This window comes from Coregonus lavaretus (assembly GCF_964263955.1).
Source record: "Coregonus lavaretus genome assembly, chromosome: 33".
Classification (NCBI taxonomy): Eukaryota; Metazoa; Chordata; class Actinopteri; order Salmoniformes; family Salmonidae; genus Coregonus; species Coregonus lavaretus.
The window spans coordinates 16,222,896-16,247,140 of record NC_140020.1 but is presented as its reverse complement, the minus strand read 5'-3'; the positions used below and the strand labels follow the sequence as shown (position 1 = coordinate 16,247,140).

General features: G+C 45.7%; 1 protein-coding gene across 3 annotated transcripts; it reads right to left on the bottom strand.

Annotated features, from left to right (window-relative positions):
- Positions 1–377: 377 nt before the first annotated feature.
- On the bottom strand, positions 378–24,245 carry LOC311108427 (E3 ubiquitin-protein ligase TRIM9-like; the record flags this gene model as incomplete). 3 transcript variants are annotated; one of them, XM_084151050.1, is made up of 11 exons in its annotated part: positions 378–444; positions 735–897; positions 1,959–2,262; positions 3,356–3,494; positions 3,877–4,037; positions 4,294–4,362; positions 6,375–6,528; positions 7,581–7,691; positions 9,396–9,518; positions 10,292–10,387; positions 23,490–24,245. In XM_084151050.1, 11 exons carry the CDS (start codon positions 24,243–24,245, stop codon positions 394–396), a joined length of 2,127 nt encoding a protein of 708 aa, XP_084007176.1. In that variant the 3' UTR covers positions 378–393. The 3 variants fall into 3 exon arrangements, with proteins under 3 accessions (XP_084007176.1, XP_084007175.1, XP_084007177.1); XM_084151049.1 differs by having other exon boundaries at positions 3,877–4,082; positions 4,324–4,362; XM_084151051.1 differs by lacking the exon at positions 4,294–4,362.

Below are 24,245 nucleotides of genomic sequence, written 5' to 3'. Positions count from 1 at the left end.
CCGTGAGATAGACTGGGCTTCAGTTTCCTATAAAGAAATAGGAGTATACAAACTCTATGAAGGAACCTGAGAGAAGAGAAGTAGAGAAATTGTACTGTAGGGCATCTCATGACTCTACCCTCATATGGGATTTCGTTCCAGTGATGCACTTCATTAAAGCACCCTGTGGCATTTTGACTGTAAACACAGAATATGATTGTACGGCTTGAGATGCAATTAGGACTAGGAAAATTCTAAAAACAACAGAATATTTTATATACAAAAGTCCCTTGTATATAAGACTCCCTCAATGGGTGATATTTGATCATAGGCATTGAACAGCATAAGATATACAGTAATAGCAAGAAGAGATAGGGATGGAGCAGGAGGACTACATGTTGACACCTTAGGAGGCTACTGCTGCTTAAAATTCTTTGGCACCTCCATTCCTGTTAGTAGGGTAACCTGTGAAGGACAAACATTACCAAATGAGATCATGACAGACTAAGCTGCTGACTCGAGGTCCAGGATTTGACTCTCAGGAGCCACAGAGCTTACTAACTCAACATAATGTATATTTGCTGGTACGTAAGAATTTAATAAAAATATGTGCACAACCTATGCAGTTTAACATATCCCTAATCTGGAGATTCATTTCATTTCTAAATTAAGACAAAATGATCAGAATTTTCACAAAATACTATGTTCTCCAGAGTTCTCTGTTTAAGCAACACTGTCTGACTGTCTGTGCTCACCTGGACATTCCTGTTGATGCTGACAGCAGGCATGAAGACTCCATCCAGGTTCTCGAAGGCCACAGGGCCATGCTGCTCTTTGTTGATGAAGAACGTTACAGTGTGCTTGTTCAGGTCCAGCAGGATGCCAACAGTGGCACCCTTGCTGATGCCCCCCTCAGCCCTGCAGAACGCGCACACACACACAACAGATCAAACAGGCCCTTTGAGAGTGGTATGGGATCTCAGAGGGATAGAGGGTTGCCATTGACTCCAAACACAGTTTGGAGCGAATGGCTTTAAGCGGTTTATTGTTTCCTCTATTCAAAACATTAGATTTGACCTAATTGCTAAATAAGGTGTGTTTTGTATGTAGGCTGTGTGTGAATTGATGTACAGTAAATCCGGAATACTTGTGGTTCAACAAATGTATGAAAACAGCCTCGAGCTTCTCCTTCAGGGTGTGTAGCTTTTCTCCATTCCAATGGAATTAAGGAAAAACTTTTGGCAAAGTAAAATAAATGCATCAGTATCCAAACATCTGAAATACTTTGGCAATGCAAGGCTGTATGTAAATAGTTACTCAAACCAGTCAACTCACCCAAAAAGCCAGCAGATTTTGGTTTTTTGAGAATGAACAGCTCAAGCAACAAAATGGTCAAACAGCTATGTCACAAAGCTACAGGGCTCTACAGGGTTTCCAGAGAAAACCACTAGGCGAAAGAAACAAACAAGCAGGATTGCAGGCAAAAATCTGCCTTTGATGATTACCTGACATACATGTATACCTGGCACTTTAATGAGGGAAATGAGTGAGTCATTCTGGGTGATAGGCTCCAACGTGACAGCTGACAGGAAGATAAATAATGAGGGTCAACAAACACAAAGATGATCACAGGGAAACCTTTTAATCAGCTACTGAAAATGGTAACTACTACTGCATTATTGTTCATTAAGGGGGAAGGAGGATTGTGCTTTGTGTATTCTTGTCCCTGGAGGTAGATTGCTAAGCCTGTGGACTTTGAATCTATGGATTTCATTACTCTATACTACTCAAAAGAATAAGAGCATTGCCCTGCAAATTATCTCTTCCATTTCCAAGTAACTGCCTGCCAATATTGTATGTGCGTAAGTGGGTTATTTCTGACAGTATGACACACAATGCGGATTATGATTATTTATAAACTTCGGAAGCTGTGGAGGAGCAGGAGTCAGCCTTCCACCCCTGAGAGATGTCCCACCTACCTGTTGGTGTGGGAGTTGTTGTGCATGAACCAGCTGCGGTTGTTGTCCACGTACATGGCCCAGGCCTTATCATCCTTCCCCAGCATCATGTCCTTCATCGTGTTGATCCTCGCCACCCCGAATGACGGGTCTGGGTGGTTGTCATAGCGATCCACCATGAGCTCCCAGTAATGTACCCCCTTGGAGAAGGCGGCAGTCCCCAGGACCACACGGTCATCGTAGCTGTTGCAGCTCACCGTCTGGTTCTCATTGGTCAACACAATGTCCCTGTGAGCTGAGGTGGGGTCGAAGGTGAACCAAGCCACTGCAGGAGAGACAAAGTAGAGCAGTAGGATGAGTCAGAGAGAAACGAGAGCATGGCTGCCTGAATGAACCTTAGTGGAGGATGGAGCAGCAGGAAATAATGAAACATGATGCTATTATAGAACAGCACGATCAGCTAGGACCCTATGGCAGGCTGCATACCGTGAGATGATAAATTAATATTCACAAAGTGCCACAATTAAAAATGTAACTTGATGTTCTCATCTAAATGTCAAGCACTGGATTAATTCTCATTCAACAGCACTTTACCCATAAGGCACTGCTGTATCAAATCATTGCAGTGTATTGTTTTAATTAGCCCCATTCCTGCTATGTTGGAATAAACAGTTATCTGGCACACGACAGGCACTCACTAAGGCCTCCACATGCAGAGATCCATTGTTATAGCAGTTGGCAGATCCATAGCTGGAGCCGCCTGCACTCTAAGTCTAAACTCTCCCTGTGTCACCGCTCTGTCAGCCTCTCCATCCCTCCACTCCCTATCCCAGCCTTACACTCAATCAATGGCATCGACAGCCTATTCTATCTCCCTCTGCACCCTCTCACTGTCTTCCCTCCAGAACTGACAGGCTAAAGTATCACAGTCTGGCACGTGCTCACTGTCATGCGTTGCTAAACTGCAAGACCACTTCCACTGTCTGCCAGCACTATATCAGGACTGGACACCTCTTTAGTGGAGCTCCTTCAGCTCTGGCTTTGGCATGGCACTGCCTGGTGTTTACTGCTTTGGGCAGATAAACCAGGAGGATTCTTGGAGCCGGCTAGCACCACCACACCCAGCCAGGACAGTGACAGATTGCACAAGTCGCCTTTAATTAAAGTGGGATCGGGATGCCATTGCCATTAAGGACACAAACAAGAGTGTTGCTGGTTGATGGAAGGGAGAGGCTCTGTCGGCAAACAGCAGGCCTGGATGTCCCAGAGGACTAGCTCGGCTCAGCAGTGCTGAATACAGAGTTTCATTCTGTACCCCGGGTACTAATAAAGCCTGCCGTCCCCAGTCAGAGGGGGATCTTCCCTTTCAGGTCTACAGTTAGGTCCAAACAGAGAGCGAAGACAGAAAGAACACCCACCGTCAGATGTCTTCAGCACCACAGTCTTGCTATAGGGCCCCACCCCTGTGGAGTTGTAGGCCTTGACTCTGGCGTTGTAGGAACTGTTGAAGTGGAGGCCGTCCACGGTGCACACGGTCTCCTTCCCTACATACACCTCCTAGGACCCACAGACATACAGTATAGCACAGGACCATCTGGCGTTAATTACGGCTCTGACTCCACCATACGCACTATGAATAATAAAATATTCCGTAGAGGTGACAACTGTTATCTATAGGTGAAATTTACTCCACATAGAATTACAGTGGAACTGTATTACACATATTGAAATAAGCTTGGCTAAATAAAATATTTCCCATAGATTCCTTGCATTGCATAATGAGCATCAACTTTCTTACATTAAACTTTTCAATTCTTTGACTAAATCTACTGTTAAAACACCAGAGAGTGAAGCGCTCCATCCTAGTGTCAGACTACATGGAGCGTCGGACATGACGACACACACTGGCTCTAATATATGAAGTGAAGGATTATCTGACCCTGTATTGCCCCCCATTGCCGTCGTCCAGCTCCAGGATGTAGCCTTCGATGGGGTTGCTAGGGGACACAGTGACCCTCCAGGCCAGGGTGGCACTATTGTTGCGGGTGCAGCACTTCTCTAGCTGCAGCAGGGGGGCCGGGGGCACCGTGGCAGTCTCCACTGGAATAGAAACGGATGGCAGGAACACCACAGAGGAGTTAACATCTATCTCTGCATGGATAGGTAGCGGTTGATAGTGGTTGTTGTCAGGCAGGTGAGAATATTAAAAGGGAAGAGTGTGGTAAAACATGCATGGGAGGAGAGCACTGTCGGGACCACTATGCCCCTTAACGTGGTGGGCTGGTGTGGGCTGGCAGGTCTCAGAGGAAAAAGGGAAAACTTGGATTTGGATGATCATATAGCAGCTCTGAAATACCTCCTGCGCTCTCCGTGTCTTTCAGTCCACCTGCATGCATTTGTTTCAATAATGGAGTCTCCTGAATATCTGAAACATGATATTGGACATTGGTTCATGTGTGACGCTTGAGTTATTTTGCAACATAGTGGAAATGATCAACTGCTGTGCTTTCTCAAGAGAATGCTGGTTCAACTCCCCATGGGTTCAGAATCACATTTCTTTTACAATTACGTTTTATTTGGGCCAGACTGAGTTAGTAACTGGGTAAGGAACAATCTTGTTTGCTTCAGTAGGTGTTGAAGCGAATTGAAATACATATTTGTTTATATGAAAAATATATCCTGGTATTCTAGGACATTGCCAGGGGATATACACTACAAATCTTCCTAAGGTTTACTCAAGCATAATATTTGGTTGCATGGTCCTTAAAAAATAGGCTACAAAGTTTTGCATATGCTACACATCGAAACACAAGGAATAGTGTTTTAGTAATTTTTAAGGACACGTAAATGTGACTCATTTGGCCAACATCCCTAATTTATTGATGGCGCTGGCTGCGCCAGGTTGGATCTGAATGCATATGGATGTCCATTACATTTCTCAAATGTCCGGTAAATTAAAATCTTCCCTGTCATGTTGTCTGGCGCCAAATATTCCTAAAGGAAACTCTGAAATGGCATATTGTTTTTATGAAGATTTTAGAATATTCACATGAAAGTCTGTCGCTAATTGGATGGTAACCTAGCTATAGACACCCTAAAGTCTCTGGCAAGGGCGCTAGTCCAGTGGCACCTTGATCATCACCAGCAGCCCCAAGCATCTAAAGAATAAGCTACCAGCCAAACAAGCTTGGAAGAATTGTACTTCAACTCCCCCTTCATACCTATCTGGAGGCTGAGCATTTTTTCTTCTCTATCTCTGTAATGTGTCTGTATCTCTGTAATGTGTCTGTATCTCTGTAATGTGTCTGTATCTATGTAATGTGTCTGTATCTATGTAATGTGTCTGTATCTATGTAATGTGTCTGTATCTATGTAATGTGTCTGTATCTATGTAATGTGTCTGTATCTATGTAATGTGTCTGTATCTATGTAATGTGTCTGTATCTATGTAATGTGTCTGTATCTATGTAATGTGTCTGTATCTATGTAATGTGTCTGTATCTATGTAATGTGTCTGTATCTATGTAATGTGTCTGTATCTATGTAATGTGTCTGTATCTATGTAATGTGTCTGTATCTATGTAATGTGCCTCTATCTCTATAAAGTGTCTGTATCTATGTAATTGTATAAGTATTTATGTACAAAAATAGGGACCACAATGGAAATAAGTCCCTGACTTTATTGTGCAATCCTGGTCACTTAAAAAAAAAAATTGCCTACAGTATATATGTATTTTTTTTACTGACAAAATCTATCAATCAATCAATCCAAACTGTGCAGCGGAAAGAGACATCTGTTACAATACACCCAAAAGTTTAATGACATTCGGAGATTGTCAAGCCAAGCCTTCGATACTGGGTAAGCCTACAAGGTAGGGAGGGATGTATTTTCTGTTTGTCGAGATTGACATAGTCTATTTATTGAGGTGTTGAAAATGCAAACCATGATATTGAAGTGCCTGAAGTCAGTATGCTTTGTTTATTGGTTGTGTGGTGCATTGGCACAGAAACCTGTTGGTGGAAAATGTGTTGCGTATATTTTATATAATTATAAATATGGCATCAAAATGTTGGAAATCGGATTTCCCCCTAGCTGATCATTGTCTGCAGCTGAAGTGGCAAAGTCGATATTCACGTTTACAAACACAGGGTTGCTACAGTTATTGTTATTTTGAGTTAATTATATGAGGGCGGAGGGTGTTCAATTTATTTTACAGTACAAGGGGAGGGTCATGTGAAAACTCTGGGGAGGAGGGTGCATTTTTTAAAATGACAACTTGAGTTGGACCAGCCCCTCCCCCACAGTAAATCTCGAGCTGTCCCTAACAATGTAACAATATATTAAATGTGTATGAATAGACTCACACTATACAAACAGTAGCAAGTATATGAATATGACTTATAAAACAGATTCAAACGTTAACATAGATTGGGTACCTTTGCTCTGGACAAAGTCCAGCTGTATTATGGTCTGCAGCAGGGGGTCGGTGTTCAGGGTCAGGTCAAACTCAGGGCCCACCTTGGGCTCCAGAGCCCCTTTGACCCACTGGTCCTGAGACGATGTCACACGTTTGATCAGCGCATCGGAAATCTACACAGAGACACACACACAGCAGGAGGGATCAGCATAAAAGCAGATACAACTCCCCTAAAACATTCAGCTACAGTGTAATATACTATTACAGAGTGCAATATGGTTTTAATTGGCTTTTTATGATTTCTCTGAGGCTTTGTGCTTCTGGAAAAATGCCAGCGGGAAATGTGCTGCATTTAGGAATAGCCCTGTAGGGCAGTGGTTCCCAACCTTTTTCGGTTACTGTACCACCAACTGAATTATGCTCTGCCCGGAGTACCCCTAGAGTACCCCCTCGTGCATTTTACCAGTAAGCCTATGCTCATGAGTCTTCTCAAGTACCCCCTGTGGATGGGCCGAGTACCCCCTGGGGTCCTAGTAACCCTGGTTTGGAAACACTACTGTAGGATACCAGCTTTCATGCTACCTGCAAAGCTTTTGTAAGGATTTATACAAGCTTTAAATGGTACAGAGCACAGAATTTGTTCCAAGGGGTATAAGAAACTGTTCAATCAATACATATACATTTGAAGGGGGGAGGGAAGCATCGATTCCCAGAAGATAGTCTTTCCTCTCCATTTCATCTTATTCAGACCGCTCCTATCAAAAGACCAGGAGAATCAATGGCTTCCAGCTAATGGTGAGGGGAACTAAATATGACACCGTTCAACTTGATGAGGGTGTCACATACCAATGTTCAGTATCAGGTTAATCTTTATTAGTGCAAGCCAACGAGAAATGGTTTGGGATGACCTATTAAGTATCAATATCTTCATCCACATTTATCCAACAACAAAAACATGTATCGACATCTTGCTACAAGCTTATCATATGCACTCTGAATCAATATCTATTAGTATAGTAAAATATATAAGTGGTTCTTTCAAAGGTCTCCTCTGTTTGGTCTTAGCATTTAGAGCCCAGTAGGAGACAGGGACATCTGAGGGGAATGGGAGGGAAGTCTTCTCTGCGTGAGAGGCAGACCGGCAGGCAGGCAGCAAGGATAGCCTCATCCACAGCCTTCTACTAGCAGAGCTCCAGCCCCATTCATCCATACATCACTACTGCACCTGCAGGAAGCCGCTGGGGTCGTTCTCTTTGATCACCTCCAGACAGTACTCCATCATGCCTGTAGTCTGACGCAGCTTCATAGTGCAGTGAGTGATCTGGTCACGCACCACCTGAACACAACACATGAGAAGCCAGAAGGACACAGACAGGCACCCTTTAATGTCATATTAACACTGGGCAGGCATTTCACACACACACACACACACACACACACACACACACACACACACACACACACACACACACACACACGTGGACCCCAGGAAGAGTATATGCTGCGTCAGCAGAAATATTATCAGAAAAGATTGATTCATTTCAAAGCAGTTAATCACTCTATATTTAAATTAAGCATTAGAATTCCAAATGTATCCAATAAATAATTTGATTAAGTCACTGACACATTCAGGCAATTAGCCCATCATTAATTAAATGCTCATAAATTATTCAACTGGTTCTTAATTGAATAAAATAAGCAAAAAATGAGCATTCCTAAAGGGTAGATTGAATAAAATATCACACAAATATAAACACACCAGAGGACAGTCAGGAACTGTCATATCTATCCAATCATAATGAATTGGCATTAAGGTAAATAATTATAACAACTCAGATTGTATAATCCACCCATCACGCAACATTAAGACAAAAACAATCCAGGGGTCTATGGATTATGCCTGGACTAGACTGTCACGAATCACATGAAATTACTCTCTCCCTGGGAATGTGTAGTGTGGCGAAAGAGGCCACTGATAAAAACACTACTGACAGACTACTGGCTCGGAAGAAATGAATTAGAGTAGAAAATGACGTTCACCGACACACACTGACACAAACACAACACTTCAGACGATTGAGCAGGGGGAAACAAATGCCCTGATGTTGGGATTACAAGATAAAAAATAAGATATTTGTGCTTTTGATGATAGAAACAGCTGCGTGATAGCTGAAATATTTTCAGACAGAGACCATTGTTTTGTAGCTGATATAAAGTAGCTTCCCGCTAATCATCAGCCATCTATCTCCACCACACTGTAGGGGATCAAATGGAATGGATACCAAATGTCACCACAGCAGTTCGGTAAAAGCCCAACAACTGCTCTTTACGGTCCAGTCACTGACTTTACCATATGGCCGTGAACTAAACTCCATAAAACTCTTATTTTGTAATCTTCTGAAAAGGGCACATCAGTGTGATGGCCTTAATCAGAGTGAAATGAAGAGACCCTGCTGTGTGATGCTGCAGCAGTCCTAGCTTCTCTTCAGCTCCAGCCCTGCTAAACACAACAGCTGTCCTCTGGAGCCCCAATCCTCCAGCTGGCACATTGAGCCTGGGCATGGATCCATGTGACCCACAGAGCTTAACGCCAGCCAGCCTGTAGGCCCAGGCCTACCCCTCAGCTGGGGCTTCAGATGGAGAGGACAGGGGGGCGGAGAGGAGAGAGACCTGGGTCCAGATGCACCTCGACCTGGGCCAAAACAAGTGCACAAACCTGGATGCCCTTTGTGTCTAGAGAGAGCTGACAGCTGAGGTAAAAGAGTCTATCACTACTCAGAGTTGTATTATGAATAACAGTGATCTATTGATCATATATTTGATGCAGAGAGAGTACTGTGATTATTGTTGTCAACAAACCATAAACCATCCACCTAACTGAATGATGCCATCTGTACATTAAAGTCAACAGAACCTTGTCCCCAGGCTAATTGTGCACAGTGCAATCCGAGCTTGGTCTGGTGTGTGAGACTGCAGTCAACATGACGTTCCCACCCATCAAGCTGTTGGAGCGTCCATCAGATCCGACCCACTGACCCACCTTGAGCTTGTACTCCCTCTCTTTGGTAACCTTGGTGAGGAGCTTGGCTTTCTGCCGCGTCAGAGCCTCAATCAGGGCGTCACACTGAGCCACCAGGCAGGCCTCGAACTCCACCCCGTTCTCCTGCCAGGGACAACATAACACATCGCTTACTGACAGAACAGGAAGGTACAGGGAGGTACAGGGTGCTAGGGCCAGGCACAGAGAGACAGGGGGCAAGGACACCACACTGATTCCTGTTAAATTCTTCCATCATCGACACTGTATATCAATCATTTATGTGAGTGTAGATGAGGCCTGAGATAGTGAATTCTAATCTAGCAACACTTTGCACTCGGTTCAAGGATGAGCAGAGCTGGGATTTTACTCAAATAGAATCCCCTCAACCCGAGAATAAGAGTCTTAATACACAGCATTGCTGCAACTGATAAGACATGGCAGTGCAGTATAAAAGCTGTGATTGTCTGGGGCAGTCCCTGTGGACAGTGTTGCCGTGGTGATTAGAGTGGCACAGCAGCCCTCTCCTGCTTCAGCTGTGAGCGTGGTCACAAAAATATACTTTTGGGTCCGCTGGGCGACAAGAAGTGCTTTATAAATGATGTAGTGCCAGTCTAAAAATGAAAAAAAACTTTTAGAATCCCCACAAGTTGCCTACATAATAAAAATATTCCAGAAAGTGACATTGTATGAATCTGGAGCATATTTCTTCTTTCTTTTAAGTATTTGTTGAGCATCTGTATACCCTTGATCTACAAAGCTGACAGGCACAGGTAAGTAGGTGATGGGGAATACAGGTTAAATTGATATAGGACAGAAATAACAATTGTATTCTATTTCAATACATGTGGATATTTCAATTGGATCTGCAAGACATGTATTTGAATAGAGAATGTTACCTGTATCTGCTGAAGCATGTTCTTCAACTGCACCAGAAATTCCTTGGCATCCTTGGCTTTATCCGACACACCATTCAAAGCTTGGGACAGTTGACACTGTGAATCAAAAACACACAATTATTCATCCAAAATAAATCAAAACACAATCTATGCAGACATTTCAATTGAATGAGTTTGAGAACACAGCCATTTCTGAGAGCAATAACTCTCCAAGTCACTTCTCTAACACTGCACTCTATACTCCTCTGTAAACTGGTAATCTCTGTATACCTGTCGCAAGACCCACTGGTTGATGCTTATTTATAAAACCCTCTTAGGCCTCACTCCCCCCTATCTGAGATACCTACTGCAGCCCTCATCCTCCACATACAACACCTGTTCTGCCAGTCACATTCTGTTAAAGGTCCCCAAAGCGCACACATCCCTGGGTTGCTCCTCTTTTCAGTTCGCTGCAGCTAGCGACTGGAACGAGCTGCAAAAAACACTAAAACTGGACAGTTTTATCTCCATCTCTTCATTCAAAGACTCAATCATGGACACTCTTACTGACAGTTGTGGCTGCTTCGCGTGATGTATTGTTGTCTCTACCTTCTTGCCTTTGTGCTGTTGTCTGTGCCCAATTATGTTTGTACCATGTTTTGTGCTGCTACCATGTTGTGCTGCTGCCATGTTGTGTTGTTACCATGTTGTTGTCATGTGGTGTTGCTACCATGCTGTGTTGTCATGTGTTGCTGCCATGCTATGTTGTTGTCTTAGGTCTCTCTTTATGTAGTGTTGTGGTGTCTCTTGTCGTGATGTGTATTTTGTCCTATATTTTCATTTTTAATCCCAGCCGCCGTCCCCGCAGGAGGCCTTTTGCCTTTTGGTAGACCGTCATTGTAAATAAGAATTTGTTCTTAACTGACTTGCCTAGTTAAGTAAAGGTTAAATAAAATTTAAAAAAATAATAATAATAATAACACGTTAAGATTAAAGCCTGGGGCAGTACCAGTGACGAAATATACAGTACAGTACCAGCAATGATGTAAACAACTAATAAACATTTCACTCAAGCCCACCCACATGACCTCTGAGGTCATAGTAATCAAGGAGATTCAAACGAGGCCCTCAAAGCCATGTTTAGAGGTCAAGCCCTCACCTTGTAGTCCTATAATCATTTATTTCTCTATCTTTCACCAGATCTGCTCTGTGCTGAGGCTGATTACCCATGAGTGATGGGTAATCATGGTGTAAACCAACCCTGCTGTGATCAATCTGGCCAGGATCCAAACCTCCCACCTCCCTCCCGCTTCTCCCACCTGCTCCTCTTCCTCTTGGCCTCTCTGTCAGTCTCAGTCAGGGCTTCTCTGGGGCTGGGCCTTTGGGCCATGTGCGTAGGTTCAAGAAGGCCGCAAATCAAGCCAGCCCTCCATGGTCCATTAATGTGCCATCTGGCACAAGCTGTCGGTCCGCACCGCTAACAAGGGGATGAATGATTCCCCTCCTCTTTGCTGTTTCTTTCCACCAGGGCCCCAGCCACAGACAGACAGGACAAGACAAGGGGGCATTGGCAGGCCAATGTCTGTCTGCTAAGCCCTTTCTCTCTACACTGTGACACTGTGTCAGGGTGACCTCCAGGGGTCAGGGTGAGGGGTCCGGGGGCCCTCCTATGGAGAGAGAGCCTGTCCCACGGCAACCTCCTGCACAACACCAATTAATGTCCTTTCACTGGGTTGTGCTTGTTTATCCTAACAGTGTTGTATGGGAGAGTTGGATTCAATATGGTAAGGAAGGATGCTACTGCTCAACATGAAGAAATTATCAAGGGAGCCATATCTTAAAGGTTTTATCGTCTTGTCATGTTCCCCATTGTCAAATATATTTATTCTTTATGAGCTAATATTAAACTTCATGTTATAATTAAGTTCTGGATATTGTCCTCATGTGGCTCAGAACTGTCAGCGATCTCATTTGTAGAGATGGATTACAGCATCAGTGGTAGACAACCTAAATAACCCCTTCACTGTCACTAAGGATAACAGGTGAGTTATGGCAGGAGGAAATACCTTTTGTGAAGTAATGAGTAAAACGGGTCATAAGATGAAAGGTGAGGCTCTATTCTTCAAAGAGGAATCCAATTAATCATTTTAGAAATGTACCCTTAATCGTAATGTATTTCCTCCAGAAAAAAAAGGGGGGAGAGGCATCCGTTTTCCTGTCAGCAGCATCATTCCTCTCTTATTATCTGATGCAATGAATGCAATGAAGAGACCCAGTAATGTCATCAGAGAGAGAATTCTTAAGTAATATGCATGACATTCAAGAGCAGAGGCTTTCAATAGTGGATGAGCATAGCTATTCATTTCCAGCCCAGTGTTTGGGGATCTGGCTAAGACGATGCGAAGCTGCAGCGCTCATCTGCAGTGTTGACCATGACTTCAAATGGGTCTTTAGGGACACTCCAGGAGGAATGGCATAGATTCCTATGCCCGCTTCTCCCTTTCCCCTCCCTTTTCTCCCTCGTTCAGCAGCTGTGTCATTAGCGCTCCACATCTGGTTGAGAGCAGAACCAATCTCCCTCCCCGGCTCAGCCTCACACTGCTGCTCCACGACCGACTAATGTTCAACAGCATGTCCACGACAGCCAGCACAGCACAGTGCTGCACAGTGCTGCACAGCACAGCCAGCCCAGTACAGCATCACAGAGAATGCACACGCTGCCAGGCAAATTAGGAACAACCCAAAGAAACCACGAAATCAGAGAACACACAATATTTACCATTATAGAAAATTCTCCATTGGATGATTAAATTGAGAATGTAGTGAAAGTTCCCTTTCAGTCAACTTCGGTACAACATACTATGGGGAGTCTCACTCTCGTGACTTCGATTGAAGGATCTACAATCATGCCTGACAAGTCCAATGAAATTCATGCCTTGTTGGAAGCTCCACCTTCCTCAGATTCATTCCTTCAATTATTCCGCTCTTCACCTCAGTGTAAACAAGAACGATTCATGCTAATAAAACAAACAATTGGAAAACGAGACTGTCTTACGTTGCGCCAACTAAACTGTCCCATAGTGTAATAGCCTGCTCACCCCCTGGATATTGTGTGCTGAAGGTTGTACTTGTTCTCATACGTTTTCTAATCACAAGCAATTAGTTATTCTTCCATTTGCTGGTGCAATGGCTAAGAAAACGGCCAAGATGGCTAAGAAAACGGCCAAGACGACGATGGCTAAGCCGTGTTCGGGGTCGAGATCATGCCCCCAGTCATGCGGTTACAGCACTTCTCTGAAAGATAATCACGATCTATGTATAGTTTGTTTCGGCATGGAGCACGCTAATGCAGCCCTTGCTCGAATCAGTCTGTGTGCGCATTGCCACGTACTGTGTACAAACTTCCTGGAAAGACATGTAGCATTCTTGAGGAAGCTTGGAATTACCGATGGCGACTTTCCTTTCCTGGATGCCAGTACCTCGGCTGGGACCGAGGTACAGGAAGCGGAGATGGATTGGGTCGTGGGAGCAAATGTCTTGTCTGCCTGCACCCAACTTGGCTCCTGTGTGCTCTGTCGCCAGTTACGGGAGGCTACTTGAAGAGAGAGGGTGGGCAGGTTCGGTGGGTACCCCCCGCCGCCTGTGTCTGCCTCGGTCAAGCACCGCTTGCCTCTCTTCCCAGACTTATTGATGAAGAGTCCGGTCCCACCTCGGTGATCCGGTCCTACGTGGACTTTCGAGACCGGGCTAGCAAAACGAGCACTGCATAGTGTGCTAGCCAGGTTGGCTAACTCGCTGAGGCGAGCTAGCTATTACTAGTTATTCCTGCCTCCCCACAGTGGTGTTGTTGGGTTAGCGCTCTTGTTTAGTATATGTGGCGTTAAGTCGCTTGGTTATTCCAAACGGACTGTGCTGCGGTCAAAGAGGCTAGCTAGCCTAGCTTATGCTAAAAAGCCACCTAGCTAACGTCGGCTAGCATGCTTAACTTCCGGCGAGTGAAATTTACTAGCTTTCCCCTGGCGTTATGGCAACCCCATTCCTATTTTCAGTTCCTGGAGTTGGAGGGAGTGAAGGAAACCAGGTTTGCGTGCACCTCAAATGAAGAAGCAGTCCCCGAGCACTTGGCTGGGGTAACCCCCGGAGCAAGGGGCCTTGGCACGGGTCTGAGTGACCAGTGCGCCCCTCCGCAAAAACATTACTGTGACAACATAGCCCCCACGTTTGGCAAACGGGGTACTACGTCTGCCATTGCCAGAGCCCCCTGTGCCCATAAAGGGGCCGGGCTTCATGCAGGCTATACAGTCTCACGGAAGCACAACGTATGTTGGAAGCTTGTCCATATTTAATGCTGCCACCTCTGTTACCCGCGTTCCATGGTGTTCACAGGGTTCAAAGGGTATATCAATCTCCCCAGGGTGAGAGTGACAAGTTGGGTCAATGTCCACAAGGGGGCGCCCCTCCCCATAGGTGGCTCATTACTGGGATTCATTGCTGATTCCTGCCTGTAGCTCACTAGTCCCTATGAGGTGTCTAGTGATACAGGTTATGGTCTCTATAGGCGATTAGTTGTTGGTAGCGGAGTCAAGGGAACAAGCAGGGTTGGACACGACCATACTGTCTGGGAATTAGATTCAATTATGAATCGCCGCTGTCTGTTACAACAGAAGGGGTCCGTTTTTCAGAGCTGTCTGTCCCATTCCCAGCTAGGTTACAAGGCGCTTTGTTGCCAGTACCTATGACTTTGCTAACCTCCATGATAATGTTTTCTCCCTGGGTCTATTTTTTATGCGTGCGGTCAAGCGCTGGGTGCCAGCCGGTTACCGGAACGCATCTTACTGCCTAAACCGAGTAAGGCTCATTGTGATAACAGTACCCCCAAGTGGCACGGCCAATCGGGGCACATCACTGATCGCCGGAGCCCGTGTACCCAGAGTGGGCTGGGCTTTAGGCAAACTTTGAAACATAAACAACGTTTTTTCAACCGAGTTCCAAAGTGTTCACGGGTGTTAAAAGTGGTCTCCCGTAGGTGAGTTTGATAAAACGTGTTCCTTCTCCATGTTCAGACATACGGTTGTCAAGAGTGGTGTAAATGGAAGAAGAACCAATCTCTCCCAGTCTACAAGGTGGAGTCCTGCCCCTTCAGATCACGGGAGTCTTGCTGTCTGCTTCGACCAATGGCGCGCATGTGCAGTGTCGCCCTGGATCATGCGAACAGTGATATCAGGGTACAGGCTACAATTTGTTGTGTGTCCCCCACGCTTCTGCAGCATCATCTCGTCGACTGTTCCCGAGGCCTCAGTGCCCATTTTGAGGAAGGAAAGATCCTCCCATCTCCAGAAGTAGGGCAATCCGAGTGGGTCCTAGACCTACTTGCCCTCAGCAAGCACCTCAGAGTCTACAAACTCAGAATGCGATTGGCTGGTGGCGGCGGAGTCGAGGGGGCAAGCAGTGTTACACACATCCATGCTACTGTCCCGTATTCAGTCTCTAGGCTTCATAAGAAACCAGAAAAAGCGCATTCCATTTCTGGGTCTCAAGCGAGACTCACTCGCGTATCACGCTTTTCTATCCCCATGGAGGGTGTCCAGGTTTCGACTCTGCTTAGCCAAATATTGGCTGGGTCACACAGTGAATTTTCGCCAGTGCCTATGCCTACTGGGGATGATGGCTTCTGTGATTGAAGTCGTTCCTGTGGGTCTATTGTTGATACGGCCCTTCCAGCACTGAGTGCTAGCCATTCACCTGGACACATCTCGCCATGGCCCAGTGGTGGGACCCTCAACTATTGTCAGGAGGCTCCCATGGGCTGAGTTGTATCCCGAAAGGTAATCACGACAGATGCATTCCCCAGAGGGTGGGGTGAGCTGTACGAAGGCAACTCGATTCGGGGGGGTATGGACACTGGTGCGGAGTGCACTGCATGACAATTACCTGGAGTATCTGGCGCTCAGGCGCTTCCCCCTGTTTTTGTCGGGCTGGCTTGTGCTGGTCAGAACTGAAATATGTCAGTGATGGCGTGCATCAACAGATGGGAAGAGACTGTCTCTCTCCCTCCTAACCTTGGCTCGCTCCCTATTGCTGGGGAGCAGTGTGCACATGCTTTCGATTGGGTGACGCATGTCCCCAGTTGCCTCAACTCGGGTGCAGATCTTTTATCCAGATGGGACCCTCTCTCTCAGGAGTGGAGGCTCTCCCAGGTATGGGACATTTTCAGCATTTTTCTCGATGAAGGACCCGAGTGCCCCATTGGGAATGGACGCTCTGGCGCACCAGTGGCTTCTGAGCCGCCTTTACACGTTTCCGCCAGTGGTTCTGATTCACCCCACGTTGGAGTGGGTGCGCCTGCAGGGCTTTCTATTGATTCTTGTGGCTCCCAGGTGGCCCATGCAGCCTTGGTTCGCGGAGACATTCACCTTTAGGCGGGGACCCGTGGAAACTCCTGTTGTACAGGGACCTGTTGTCCAAGGCACACGGGCAGGTTTGGCAAGCGAGGTCAGAGATTTGGTTCCTATGGGCCTGGCCCCTAAGACGGCCAATTTGATGGCTAGAGAACCTCAGAATGTTATTGCTACCATTCAGTCTGCAAGGGCGCCCTTCACGAGAGGGATGTATGCGTATAAGTGGCAAGCGTTTGAGCTCTGGTACCAAGATAAAGGACCTTTTCAGTGATCTTTGAAGAACATCCTTATGTTCCTACAGGAGCTTTTCAAGCATTCTCCACTTTAAAAGTGTACATGGCCGCTGTCTCAGCGTGTCATGTGGGAATTGACGGAACCTCACCGGGGGCTCACCCCCTGGTGGTGCAGTTCCTGAAAGAGAGAACCGGTCTCTAAAGACCGGTCTCTAAACCGATTGCGCCCACATGGGACTTGGTGCTGGTTTTGGAGGCACTGTGTGTGTGTCCCTTTGAGCCTCTGGAGTTGGTGGATCTGAAGATCTTCTCCTACAAAACCTCCCTGCTCATGGCTTTGGCTAAACGTGTTGGGGACCTCGACGCGTTATCAGCACACCCTTCCTGTACTCAGACTCTAAGGTGGCGTTGCATCCAAATGCGTCCTTCGCCCTGAAAGTCATGGCTATGTCCTACAGGTCCCTAGATTTTGAGCTATTTCCCTTTTTGCCTCCCCCTTTTGCTTCTGAAGAGCAGCAGAGGTTGCATGCCCTGTGTCTGGTATGAGCTTTATGCACGTACATTGAACGGAACCGGGATATCTGGTTATGTGACCAACATTTTGTCTGTTTTGCTAATCCAGCTCGCGGCAGGGCGGTCTCTAAGCAGTGTCTCTAGCGTCACTGGATTGTGGATCCCCCTGGCATATACAGTGCCTTGCAAAAGTATTAATTCCCCCTTGGCGTTTATCCTATTTTGTTGCATTACAACCTGTAATTTAAATGGGTATTTTATTTGGATTTCATGTAATGGACATACACAAAATAGTCCAAATTGGTGAAGTGAAAAAATAAATAAAGACTTGTTTCAACAACAACAAAAAAGTGGTGCGTGCATATGTGTTCACCCCCTTTGCTATGAAGCCCCTAAATAAGATCTGGTGCAACCAATTACCTTCAGAAGTCACATAATTAGTTAAATAAAGTCCACCTGTGTGCAATCTAAGTGTCACATTTACATTTACATTTTAGTCATTTAGCAGACGCTCTTATCCAGAGCGACTTACAGTTAGTGAATACATATTTATTTTTTATACTGGCCCCCCGTGGGAATCGAACCCACAACCCTGGCATTGCAAACGCCATGCTCTATCAACTGAGCTACATCCCTGCCGGCCATTCCCTCCCCTACCCTGGACGACGCTGGGCCAATTGTGCGCCGCCCATGAGTCTCCCGGTCGCGGCCGGCTGCGACAGAGCCTGGATTCGAACCAGGATCTCTAGTGGCACAGTTAGCACAGAGTACACATGATCTCAGTATATATACACACACACACACACACACACACCTGTTCTGAAAGGCCCCAGAGTCTGCAACATCACTAAGCAAGGGGCACCACCAAGCAAGCGACACCATGAAGACCAAGGAGCTCTCCAAACAGGTCAGGGACAAAGTTGTGGAGAAGTACAGATCAGGGTTGGGTTATAAAAAATATCCAAACCTTTGAACATCCCACGGAGCACCATTAAATCCATTATTTAAAAAATTGAAAGAATAATGGCACCACAACAAACCTGCCAAGAGAGGGCCGCCCACCAAAACTCACGGACCAGGCAAGGAGGGCATTAATCAGAGGCAACAAATTGACCAAAGATAACCCTGAAGGAGCTGCAAAGCTCCACAGCGGAGATTGGAGTATCTGTCCATAGGACCACTTTAAGCCGTACACTCCACAGAGCTGGGCTTTACGGAAGAGTGGCAAGAAAAAAGCCATTGCTTAAAGAAAAAAATAAACAAACACTTTTGGTGTTCGCCAAAAGGCATGTGGGAGACTCCCCAAACATATGGAAGAAGGTACTCTGGTCAGATGAAATTGAGCTTTTTGGCCATCAAGGAAAACGCTATGTCCCAACACCTCTCATCACCCCGAGCACACTGTTACGGATACAGGTATCCTGTGTCTTTTTGTGTTTTTCCTCTCCTTCTGCCCTAATCACAGGTGTGATCATCCCCACAGTGAAGCATGGTGGTGGCAGCATCATGCTGTGAGGATATTTTTCATCAGCAGGGACTGGGAAACTGGTCAGAATTGAAGGAATGATGGATGGCGCTAAATACAGGGAAATTCTTGAGGGAAACACGTTTCAGTCTTCCAGAGATTTGAGACTGGGACGGAGGTTCACCTTCCAGCAGGACAATGACCCTAAGCATACTGCTAAAGCAACACTCGAGTGGTTTAAGAGGAAACATTTAAATGTCTTGGAATAGCCTAGTCAAAGCCCAGACCTCAATCCAATTGAGAATCTGTGGTATGACTTAAAGATTGCTGTACACCAGCGGAACCCATCCAACTTGAAGGAGCTGGAGCAGTTTTGCCTTGAGGAATGGGCAAAAATCCCAGTGGCTAGATGTGCCAACCTTATAGAGACATACCCAAAGAGACTTGCAGCTGTAATTGGTGCAAAAGGTAGCTCTACAAAGTATTGACTTTGGGGGGGGGGGGGGGGGGGGGGGGGTGAATAGTTATGCACTCTCAAGTTCTGTTTTTTTGTCTTATTTGTTGTTTGTTTCACAAGAAAAAATATTTTGCATCTTCAAAGTGGTAGGCATGTTGTGTAAATCAAATGATACAAACCCCCCTAAAAATCAATTTTAATTCCAGGTTGTAAGGCAACAAAATAGGAAATTGCCAAGGGGGTTGAATACTTTCGCAAGCCACTGTAGCAGCAAGGGGCAAGGGTTACCTAGCGGGGTACACGCCCACTCCACCAGGGGTCTGGCAGTGTCTTGGGAGATGTTTTATGGGTTGACTATAGGAGATATTTGTGCTGCGGGAAGTTGGGCATCACCACACAGTTTTGTGAGGTTTTATCACTTGGATGTCACTGCTCCCAGTATAGCACACAGTGTGCTTATGGCTGGGACAGGGGAAAGTCACTAGGCAGCCTGCCGCATTTGGCAGGGTCAGGTCTGTGTGGTCTGCCATGGGCCGTTTCATTTAGTATCTGTTGGGGTCGGCTTGGGGTGTGATTATATTTCCCCATAGTCTGTTGTACCGAAGTTGACTGACTGAAAGGGGACATAACGTTATGACTATAACTACTGTTCCCTGAAGGATGTACAACACCTGTTTGGCCCCGCACCGCCTGTTCCTGGGCTCGGTGAAGAGCGGTATTACATTGAAGGAATGAATCCGAGCCTCACGCTTATCATATCACCTATGGAAGGTGGGGCTTGCAGCGAGGCGCAGATTTCATTGGCCTTGTCAGGCGTGATTGTAGATCCTTCAACCGAAGTCGCGAGAGTGCGACTCCCCATAGTATGTTTTACCTCGTTTCCCTCCTTCAGTGAACAGTAGTTATAGTCATAACGTTATGTTCTATACTTAAAAGGAAGTGCCTTAACAATATATCAAATATTGATAGGATTTGCTACATTAATATATGTATGAATATGCAGAATATGGACAATTTCCATGATATAAAACCCAGTACAAATTCGATTAATTAATTATTTCTTCAGCTTTCAGCTGTGTAGCTAGATACATCGAAAAGCATTGATCATAAATTATTGCTGCCATTTGAGATATTACACATATTGTAAAACCTGTTACATACACTTACAAAGTTAGAATATATGAATCTATTAGGCATAATTTTTTTCCAACATTCTGGTAACTTGCCTCCGTGTAGCCATGGTAACACTTGCAGTATTTGCGCACAGCACCACAATTTCATGTCCACACACTTCACAAAGGTCTTGCCCAAGCACTCATTCTCTCCTCTAAAAATAGCTCAAAAATATTCTCCTGCTCCTATGCCTTTGGTTACAGTAGTTGCACACAATCAGTATAAGCACTCATCCTTTATGCCTGGTTCCCCCATCACCAAATGTTTATTCATCACAACATGAACCAAGTCTAGTGTACTAGGTACTAGGCAGGTAGAGTATGGCATAGCACACATATTCAATGGGATGGGAGATACTGTACTTTACATTACCTACATTCTGGAGCCAATGCCATTGCTGGGACTGGGAGAGGGGCTCTGTATGCCTGAGGTAGCATAGCAACCTGTCTTTAGCTGCAGTACCATCTGTATCTACAGAGAGGAACCATGGTTTCTCTAATCTCCTAAAAAGGGTCTTGGTGGCCATTTTAAGGTGTAATATTTGGGAATTCAGGACAAAACTAAAAAATATGAGTTGGTTGTAACAATCCATTTGATGGCTTACATTTTTCATTAGGTCGGCGAGCTGCCCTTCTCTGGACTTGGCAGGGCCCGATTGTGCATGCCTGCTGGAGCCTGGTGAGAAATGCCCTGGCCTTGTGCATGCAGGTAAAGAGTTGGGAGAAGTGTGTAGTGTGTGTGTGTGGAATTTAAATAGACACTGACTTTGGGTGTTTCTGCTTGGCTGCCCACAGGACATCCACAGGAAACTACACCACTGTGACTTCCCCTCCAATCCCTCATCTGTGGTTTATTCGCTAGTAAATACATATTCATGATGTATTCCTAGCAAGCATTTATTTCACTAACTCACAGTGGCACTGTAAAGGGGGAGAAAAACATCACTGATACCCTAAGGCAGTCCCTTGTGTTCCGTTGTTCCATTTGACATACTGTAAATAACATAAACATAACAATATCCTTCTTTACATTACTTTCAAATCGTGTTTGTAAAAGCATTCCCATAGAGAAAGATAAGACTGACTACTGAAGGTCCAACCAAAACTAAATGGGGGCTTATTGTTATTCCCACTAGCAAGCCAAGTGCAATACAACAGCTTAACCACTGTAATAAGAGACATACCCACACACCCCACCACACGCACACACAAGCGCACACACTGTCTCTCATTCCCAGTGGATGTGGGTCAGATTTGAGGAGTGAGACAGCAGCAGTCCGGCAGAGGAGGTGTGTATGTGTGTGTGTGTGTGTGTGTGTATGTGTGTGTAGTTGGGCTTTCAGTGCTGATTAAGTTCTCCACAGACGGTCAGCACACACATGCCTCTCCATTATCAGCACTCTGGGTCTCTGCAGCATGGAGGATGACAATTGCCTCTGAGCCACAAGCCACAATCCATCTGTGGTCATAAAAGAAACCTCGGAGGAGCAGCCTTTCTCTCTCTCTCCTATCAACACTGCAATCTCCAGGCCTTCCTACCCTAACTAACAGACTGGTTGTTGAGTCTGTTCAATTGAGTTTTCTGTCAGCTCCTAGAGGAGGACAAATGATAAAGCATGTCAGAGCCGGAGGGTGGATCTGGAGCTGTGGATGAGAACGTGATTAACAGATTTGAATTAGTCCCCTGTGTCACAACAAAATCCCATCCTAGTGACAGTGACATGAAGAGCTGCCTGGTGTAGTGGACTCATTCATACATTTACATTTGGTCTCATTTACATTTAGGCTCAGTTGGTAGAGCATGGTGCTTGCAACGCCAAGGCTGTGGGTTCAATTCCCACGGGGGACCAGTATGAAAATGTATGCACTCACTACACTATGTTGGTCTGCACAAGAGCATATGCTAAATTACTAAAATGTAAATGTTCAGTGACATGGGGAGCTGTCTGGTGCAGTGGACTCATTCAAGAAGAGGCGTGAAGAGTGATAGCATAGCTTCAAGAGTACAGAGATAATTTGCCATAATAGCAGACCAATACATTCATGTCCTCCCCCTCTTCATCAACACATACTCCCATTCCATCTCTCACTCACACACACACACACACACACACACACATTTCCAACCTGAGCAGAGCTCACTTGACCATCCCATTATTGTCAATACAGAACATTGGCCATAAAATAAAGCACAAAATGGACTATGTGCTGGGGTGTAATCGATCTCACTCAACCCCAGGAAATATATGAACTAAGCGCTTCTGCATCTTTTATTTATAGGGCTCAGTACTTATAAATGCTGCTTCACGCTTATGTGATTTTCACGGTCCATTTGTGGGACAGTAGGCTAGCGTGATAAAAGTGAACTGAACTCAGAACAACCCTTCTAATCAGTGGTGATGAGTGGGAAGACGGATGCATGCTGTTTGATAAATTATGGATGGAAGGAAGGTCGTGGGGCATACTGTCCCAATCATGCAAAATGTGAGATTAGTGACCCAATTTGCTCTGTGGGTGATAAAGGCTTTTAATTTAATTTGTGATAGCTGTGTAATAGCTCAATGTAATGTGTGTGTGAGATCGGGTGACTCTACTGTCTCTCAGTCCACATTCTGCCTATAGGCATGCTATGCCTGGGAGGAGGAGGAGCAGTGCCCAGCTCTGAGTCATGGCATCCTTCTCCTCTTCACCATGTAGTGGGAGCTGAGAAAACCATGGGGCATGTTACACAGCGCTGGTGACCTTTTCACAAATTAAAATAACAAACCCAGAGCTGTACTGTAGGCAGGATTATTTATTTATCTGTGATTAGGCTATAATGTTGTTGCCTGGCTAGGCCTACTATAGGCTACCACGGATGAATTGTCCCTTACAGTAAATGTATCTAGTTGGTGTGATTTAAATGGCACTGATGACATCAGTGATGTGATGCTACACAGAGCAGCTGATGGTCAAGGCATCCCCACCGCCTCCATCCTTACCTTGTGCTGTTTCCACATGGCCGCTAAAGGTTTTACATCGTGACTCCCATGCTTGCCACCCTCCAGACACTTCATGCACACTGGAGTCTTGCAGTTGACGCAGTACATGCTAAAGTTCTCCGTATCATGGTCTGCACATGTCCCCTGTTTGCGTAAGGTGGCGGCGGGCATCTGCTGTCCTCCTGCCGCTGGCAATTGGGTCGGTGGCACTAATCGATGTTTGGCCAGCGGTCCACGGGAAGGGTGGCATCGCTGCTGGCAAGGTGTGCAGTAAAACACGTCACACTGCTCGCACATCACAGTGGCATCGACAGGGTTGCGGTCACATAGCTGACATTTCACGTTGGCAGAGTGGATCTGCTGATACCGAGACACGATCGCCTCCAGTAGCCGGTTACGTGGAAAGCCCCTAAACCCCCGCTCATCCAGAGAGACACTACGGTGACAGAGAGGACATGTTATGGAACAGTGGCGGTGCACCAAAGTCGGAGGAAAGACCCTGACCCCATTTGGAGACTTGATGCACGGCGTGTATGATCCATAGCCGCTGTCCGTTTCACTATACATGCTCATTTTGTCCATATCCAAATAATCGTAGTCCGAGTTGGAGGCACGGCTATGCGCTAGTGTTTCGCCTTCTGGTGTCTGTACAATGATATTTCGGGCGCACGCCAAACACACATTGTGCGAGCAAGGTAAAAGAATAGGATCCTTGAAAAGAGAGCCGCAAACGGGGCATTTTAATTCTTCATCCAT